Here is a 7,364-nt window from a genome sequence, read left to right on the forward strand (position 1 = left end):
AACCTAGGCGATTCTTGCCCGTGGGCTTGCCTGGGCTCTTGAGACCCACCCCTTGCCCGGGCTGGACTTGGCTCGCTGGAGCTGCAATTTGGCCCTTGAGCCCCCTCCTGCCCGGGTATGCCCTGTGCGGTGGACTTGCCCTTAAAGTTTAGTTTTTCCTAGGGAAATAATTTCTTTGAGAAATAGCTTTTATATGTCTAGATAGTCAAAGATTAGAACTTTATATTTCTTTGTGGTGGCTCTTTCAAAATTACCAGATGAACAAAATGGCAAGGACTTTTAACAAGGGAAGAAACATGGCTTCAGGACTTGCTCTCTGGAGCAGCTTACTTCATCTACTTGTGCTTGTTATGGTAACTTCAATTTATTCCCACTCTTCATATTCTTATAATTTAATTGAGGGAAATTTGATGATGCTGCAGCATAGGAATCTCTTGTTCTAATAACTGTTAGTTTTCCTTTAAATTTTTGCTGTTTTTTCCTTTTTTTTTTTTTTTGGTTTCTGCTTAAATATTGTGCAGTGTGTTCAAGGAACTGGAGGCAGGAAGATGAGTGAAACACAAGATGGTGATGGCCATGAAACAACACATACAGAGCATGCTCATGCTCATCATCCATCATCCCACATGCATCATCACATGGACCCTTCATTTATGATTTTCTTCACCTTGGAGGACCTAAAGGAGGGCAAAACCAGGGCCATCTATTTTCCCAAAATAAACCCTTCAAAATCTCCCCACTTGTTACCAAGGGAAGAAGCTGATCAAATTCCTTTCTCATCAAAACAACTCCTCCACCTCCTTCACTTCTTCTCCTTCTCTCAAGACTCTCCCCAAGCCAAGGCCATGGAAGACACTCTCAGGCAGTGTGAGATTGAACCCATCAAGGGAGAGATCAAGTCCTGTGCTACATCCCTAGAATCCATGCTTGACTTCACACGTGGCGTCTTCGGATTGGACACCCCTTTCAGTGTTGTGGCCACAACCCATCTCACAAATTCAACTACCAATTTCCAGAACTACACTATTTTGGAAGAGCCCAAGGAGATTTTGGCTCCCAAGATGGTGGCTTGCCACACCATGCCTTACCCTTACGCAGTTTTCTACTGCCACAGCCAGAAAAGTGTGAACAAGGTTTTCAAGGTTTTGTTGGGTGGTGAGGATGGGGATAGGGTAGAAGCTGTTGCTGTTTGTCACTTGGACACCTCTCAATGGAGCCCTAATCATGCATCTTTCAGTGTGCTTAGGACTAAGCCAGGGGCTTCTGCTGTGTGTCATTTCTTTCCTGCTGATAATCTTGTGTGGGTTCCAGCATCCACTTCAATGTAGTAATTTTAATGCAGGGCCAGTGTTTGAACATAATATAAAAGGTCGAGCTTCTTCGGAAGCTTTTGATTTTCCCACTGAAATTCCTGGAACTGAAGTTTTAATGACCAGATTGTTGATTCTTGAAGAAAAAATACTATCATAAAAGAAATATTAATCAACCAAACAGGTTTACAAAAGGCTGCAAATTAGCTGTCTGATTAGGCTATAAATTCTTATGTATACAATTTTGAAAATAGAAAAAGATTCCTCAATGGAATATGAAACGACTTAAAAAATTTCTATGCATGAAGCAACAGAAACCTTGGTGAATAATTTGAGATATAAATTTCTATGCGTGAGGCATCAGAAACCTTGGTGAGCAATCTGAGTTGAGTCCCATCTGTTCAGTATCAGTATACATGTCCTTGTAGCTCAAGTAATTAACATCATATTTACTCTTATGTTCCGAATAATTAAGATCATATTTAGTCTTAAGTTCGATGCATTCTTCAATAAAAAAAAAAGTTTGATTCCTTTGAACACGGACAATTATAACTCAAGTGATTATAAACATTTACTCTTATAATTATCTGTTTGATTCCTCTCTTTTCATAATGATCGCATTCACCTTTTTCCTAATATCGTTTTGATAATAAAAAATAAATAAAAAAGCTTAATTGTGCGATTTCAGTGTGGTGGTACAATATACTGTACAAGGCCTTCTGTTATGTACTGTACTGTTGTTCGACTACATGCCGGCAGCAAAGGCTATTAATGAAGCTATTTAGCTTCAAGTGTTGCTTGATGACTTGGTGGTTTTACAGGACCATGTGGGCGTTCTTAGACAAAGGCAAGAGGTAGAAAAGAAATCACTTTTGAGACACCGAAATATCACATATGTGAAGATGAGTTAACTTTTCATTTTTGAGTTAAATCCCCTTTCGGAGAACAAGTTGTGTTTGTAATTTTCATAGATGGAGCATCCAATCAAAACCCTTAATAAGAATCAAGTTTGTTTTATTTTATTTTATTACATTGAAGGAAAGACGAAACCCCACGAGGGTTCGATCCTGGATGCCACGAAGGGAAGGGGGAATCCACCACCACTGTTGTAAGAACCTATTGGCCAAGTTTATATATCTTTGGTGCCATCTGTTTGATATACACATTAATTTTTCTTTTGGAGTTCCCCAATTTTTATTTTTTCTCAAAGACTAATTGGCTACAAAAAGTAACCAAAATCACATTCATAGCCAAAGCTATTTATTAATTCAGGATTCCAAATTACATTCCTGACCTAGCTTAGACACATAAACACCAAACCGTATATATCTTACGTTCATAAAACATAGGCTACTTCAGAGCCAACTTATTTATTTTTGTTACATAGAACAAAGGGTCCAAGGTTTCAACTCCACCTTTAGATTCGGGGGTAAATGCACTCTAACACTAGAGCTTAGTACAAGCTTATTTTATTTTTAAATAGCACCAACTCACACTTGATGTTCTATTAGTCATTGTAAAAAGAAATATATATTTCCTCGGATCAAAGTCTTCATCAAATGACTGCTTATTTTCTTTTGACTCAAGTGGCTGCTTGTCAGGGTAAGCCTGGGACTTTGGCTCAGAGTCTTTGGCAGAGAACTCTGCTTTGCCTTCTTCATCATTGTAAGCTGAGATAAACGGTCTGGGTTCAAATTCCATAGTGTCAACAACAGGTTTTTCTGTATTTTCATGCCAGTTGGCTTCTTTTTTTGGTGTTGAATCAGAATGTTCAACAAGGAGTCCTGGCATAAGGGGTTGCTCTTTCCTGATATATTCCCAGTCAATTCCTGCACCTCCTCTTGATTCTATAGTTTTAGCAAACTGCGCCACAGGACAGAAAAGCAACAAACATCAAGTTTACCGAAATTTCCAAGGCATACGTTTCAAATCATATTGTAGGTTTTGTTAAGTTGTCAGATTGTTAATTTCGACCACACTTCTAAACAAAATAAATGGTTAAAATTGATAACTTATTTAACAATATAATATATCAGATTTTCTAATAAGAGAACATCTTCGTGGAATTATAAGATTTTAGTACCGTTTTTTCATTATCAAGTTGTTGACTTGAAATTGATCACAGATTATAAGCAACAAGAGGAAAAGGAGGATACAAATGCTTACCAAAAGAAGAGAGAAGAGAGCTAAGGTGGCACAAAGGAACTTCATGTCTAAAATGCAATGCAAAAGAGTTCCTTGTAGTTGTGCGTTTAAGGATATGAAATTATCCTCATATTACTTATAGATAATCTACCAAGAGAATATTTGTCTTCAAAAGCATCAAGGCAGGACACTAGAGTCATGTTGGGTTTGGCGATGAATAAGATTCAAGACGTATGCAAGGACAACGATGATGAATATAACAAAATATTATGGTACTAATCGCATTCGGGTAAAACTAGGGTATTTGTTTTATTATTAGAAGAAATCAATGGCGGATCTAGCAAGCGTTTTTTGAAGAAGTACCCAAAAAAAAAAAAAAATTAGATTTTTAACAAAAATTTCGACATTCTTCAAATAAAAGTGCTTATGAGCTGAAAATGGGCCCTAACTAGCTATATTTAAGTAAAGTAAATTAATTAATCGCATGATGATGACTATAAATAAATAAATTTCTTTGTAGTTTCCTATTTATTATTCTTAAAGTTTAACGCTACAAATACATGTCAACAAAAGTAGAGACTATTGCCAAAACCACATTCATGGTGGCCAAAGCATTCCTTTTAGGGTCAATTACTGTACACGTCCTTGAACTATGGCCTCAGTTGCAATTGGGTCCGTGAACTAAATTTTGAGGCAACGAACTCCTTTAATTAGACAATCAGTTGCAATTAGGTCCTGCCGTAACAGAATCCGTCGAGATTGACCATGTAAGTGTCACATGCTCTTGTTGTTTGGGGTATCTTCGACTTTTTGTCATTTTGAACGAAAGAAATCCAATTTAGGGCTGAAGAAAGGGGAAAGCACGTGAACTATCCCTTCTGAGGCAGCCATTGGAGTTGCATACGGTGAGCTATCCCTTCTGAGGCAGCCATTGGAGTTAAATTTGCTGAAGCAGTGACTGAGTGAGTGAGAAATTTTATGTGTAAGCTTCGAAATTTGGGGTTTATCGAGGGTACAGTTAAAGGTTATGGTTTCATTTTGGGGATAGTTGGGTTTTTCGTCCTTTTGGCTAATAGTGATGGAAGAGTTTGACTTCCGTTAGGGTGGTGTTGCTCCTAAATAAATAAGTGATCCTGCCTGTTTGAATACGTATCAGTTGGTTTTGTTTTCATCTGTGTGGTCCATAGCTTTTAAAGATTCCTTACACGCTTTGCTTTATACTGTCCTTGACTGCAACACTTAGGGTTTTTTTTATCCCTTCTTGTCTTCTATCTATGCCTCACACCAAATGGACTGAAGTTATTCCAAAGCAATTAAAAAACTGAATGAACTGTGTACTGTACATTTTGGTTTTGATGCAGAACATTGAATTAAAACATGGTTTTGTCTGATTTTATGATTCCAAAACAGGTGTGTGTGTTTTAGCATTGTTTTGACCCTTGTTTACTATGCACGTAACCATGAAAACTGTAGTTTAGAACTTCACCATGAGGGTGTGTTGGAAAGTGGGGAGCATAAAAATGGAAAAGTTTGTTGGGTAATGTTGTAGAGGATTTTCTGTCATTGGTGGACTTAAGAAAGGTAAGGAAATGGCTTGGTTACAATTAATGTAGACATTTCCAACCCCAAACCAAATCTGGAAATATGGTATAGGAAAGGTGGAACCCATGGTGTAGGTGGGCTTGAACTTATCAGCTCTGAGGCTAAACTGGTTGACATGCTGGGCCAAATGCCATGTAATAGGATTGTTGTGTTGTACTATACTGAAGTGGGCGATTGTAATACAGTTTGGAGTCAAGCATCTTTTGGGTGCCAAGGTTTGGATGGTGCAGACAATGGGGTGGAATATGAAACTGGGGTGCAAGATGAAACTGGGGTGGAAGATAATGTTGATGTTGAAGATAAAGATGCAGCTGAGGTTGTAGACAGTAAAGAAGATGATGGAGAATTTTTTGATAGTGATTACGAGTTCAATGAAGAAGAATTTGGGTTTAAGACAGTTGAAGTGCCTGTTCATGAAGGGGCAGAGGACACTATGAATGATAGCAATGAGGGGCCTGCTTTTGAAGCTCCTGGAGAGGTGTCATCAGATGGTGAGCACACCTCAAATTTTGATACTGAAAGTGAGGGTGATGAGGATGATATGGAAGGAGATAATGAAGGGACAAGTAAGGTGAGAAGGAAAAAAAAAACCCTCGGTTTAAGCAGTATAGAAGGAGGTGGACTTAAAGAATCCTGAGTTTCGGCTTGGGATGCAATTTGAAAACAGACAGGTTCTTAAAGAGGCACTCAGGTAATATTCTATTATTCATGGAAGGAAATTGTTCTTTGAAAAAAATGACAAGACGAGAGTAAATGCAATTTGCAAAGGAGGATTAAAATGTCCATTTGTGCTTTATGCTTCACAGATAAACCAGGATGTGCAAACATTTGCAATTAAGAAGTTGAGCTTTTGGGAGGGTGGAGAAACTGAAGTTTGCTAATCCTAAATGGATTTGTGAGAGATTTTCTAGCAAGATTAAGAGAAACACAGATTGGAATCTGAAAGCTTTTCAAGGAGAAGTTTTGGAGTCCTATCATGTGAGGGTGTCCAAAACTCAAGTATATAGGGCAAAGAGATTGGCTAAAGCACAAATTGAAGGAAACTACATACAGCAATATGCACGGTTCTGGGACTATGTAGAGCAGTTGAAAAATACCAACAAAGGTAGTACAGTGAAAATTAAGTGTGATCTAGTTGGGGGTGAAGCAATATTTCAAAGAATTTATGTCCGTCTGGCTGCTTGTAAAAAAGGGTTTTTAGCAAGGTGCAGGCCTGTAATTGGGGTTGATGCTTGCCATTTGAAAGGTCCTTATCCTGGGCAAATATTGACTGCTGTAGGAGTTGATGGTAATAATGGTCTTTTCCCAATTGCATATGTTGTGGCTGAGATTGAAAACAAGGACTTGTGGATTTGGTTTCTGTCTTTATTGATTGAAGATTTAGGTATTACAAATGGTTTATCCTGGGCTTTCATAAGTGATCAGCAAAAGGGGCTCATACCTGCCATTACACATGTACTACCAACTGCAGAGCATAGGATGTGCGTCCGGCACTTGTACAATAATTTTAGAGCAACACATCTTGGTCTCACTCTTAAACACATGTTGTGGGCAGCTGCCAGAGCCACTACTATTCCTTGGTGGGAAGCAGAAATGGAGAAGATGAAGGAAGAGGACTTGGAAGCTTGGAAATGGTTGGTGCAGAGACCACCCAATAATTGGACTAGATCTCATTTTCGTCCACGTTATAAGTGTGATCTTTTATTGAACAACCTTTGTGAGAGCTTTAATGCAGCTATAAATGATGCCAGAGATAATTCCATTTTGACATGTTTGGAAAGTATTCGAATGTATGTAATGCTTAGGATGGCTAATCGAATGGGTGCTTGTGCTAAACGGAAACACCCTGTTGGCCCAAAGATATTCAAAATAATTGAGAAGAACAAGATGGGAGCTTCTCAATGCATTCCTAGTTTGGCTGAGGAGAAAATGTATCAAGTCAGTCACATGTATGATGGGGAGTTTGTTGTAGATCTTGCAGCAATGTGTTGTAGTTGTAGGAGATGAGATTTATGTGGCATACCCTGTGCACATGCTATTTCAACTATATTCCACAGAGATGAAAACCCTATTGAATATGTACATGAGTGTCATAAGCCAGAGACATACATAAGGTCATATGAACCAATAGTTCACCTCATCCCTTCTATGGATCAGTGGGTTAAGGGTGACTTGCCTCCAATTAGACCTCCATTTCGTAAGCGTCAACCAGGAAGACCTAAGAGAGTGAGGAGAAAGAGGCTGCTAAGGTTCAAGTACTAGCCCCAAACCCACCAACCCCTTTGCCTCCAGGTTACACTGCTCTAG

At 38.6% G+C, this 7,364-nt stretch overlaps 3 protein-coding genes across 3 annotated transcripts; 2 read left to right on the forward strand and 1 right to left on the reverse strand.

Moving 5' to 3' along the window:
- Positions 1 to 204: 204 nt before the first annotated feature.
- On the forward strand, positions 205 to 1,361 carry LOC117638162 (BURP domain protein USPL1-like). Its single transcript, XM_034373277.1, has 2 exons — positions 205 to 353; positions 522 to 1,361. The coding sequence occupies exons 1-2, from the start codon at positions 258 to 260 to the stop codon at positions 1,326 to 1,328; spliced, it is 903 nt and encodes a 300-aa protein (XP_034229168.1). The 5' UTR covers positions 205 to 257; the 3' UTR covers positions 1,329 to 1,361.
- Positions 1,362 to 2,514: 1,153 nt separating this feature from the next.
- On the reverse strand, positions 2,515 to 3,521 carry LOC117638453 (organ-specific protein P4-like). The gene is made up of 3 exons (XM_034373577.1): positions 3,477 to 3,521; positions 2,805 to 3,173; positions 2,515 to 2,529 (listed from the first exon to the last, which is right to left on the reverse strand). Exons 1-3 carry the CDS (start codon positions 3,519 to 3,521, stop codon positions 2,515 to 2,517), a joined length of 429 nt encoding a protein of 142 aa, XP_034229468.1.
- A 1,663-nt stretch (positions 3,522 to 5,184) lies between these two features.
- Positions 5,185 to 7,064, forward strand: LOC117638454. Its single transcript, XM_034373579.1, has 3 exons — positions 5,185 to 5,628; positions 5,729 to 5,748; positions 5,969 to 7,064. Exons 1-3 carry the CDS (start codon positions 5,185 to 5,187, stop codon positions 7,062 to 7,064), a joined length of 1,560 nt encoding a protein of 519 aa, XP_034229470.1.
- Positions 7,065 to 7,364: the final 300 nt, after the last annotated feature.

This window comes from Prunus dulcis, chromosome 8, assembly GCF_902201215.1.
Source record: "Prunus dulcis chromosome 8, ALMONDv2, whole genome shotgun sequence".
In the NCBI taxonomy this organism is placed as follows: domain Eukaryota; kingdom Viridiplantae; phylum Streptophyta; class Magnoliopsida; order Rosales; family Rosaceae; genus Prunus; species Prunus dulcis.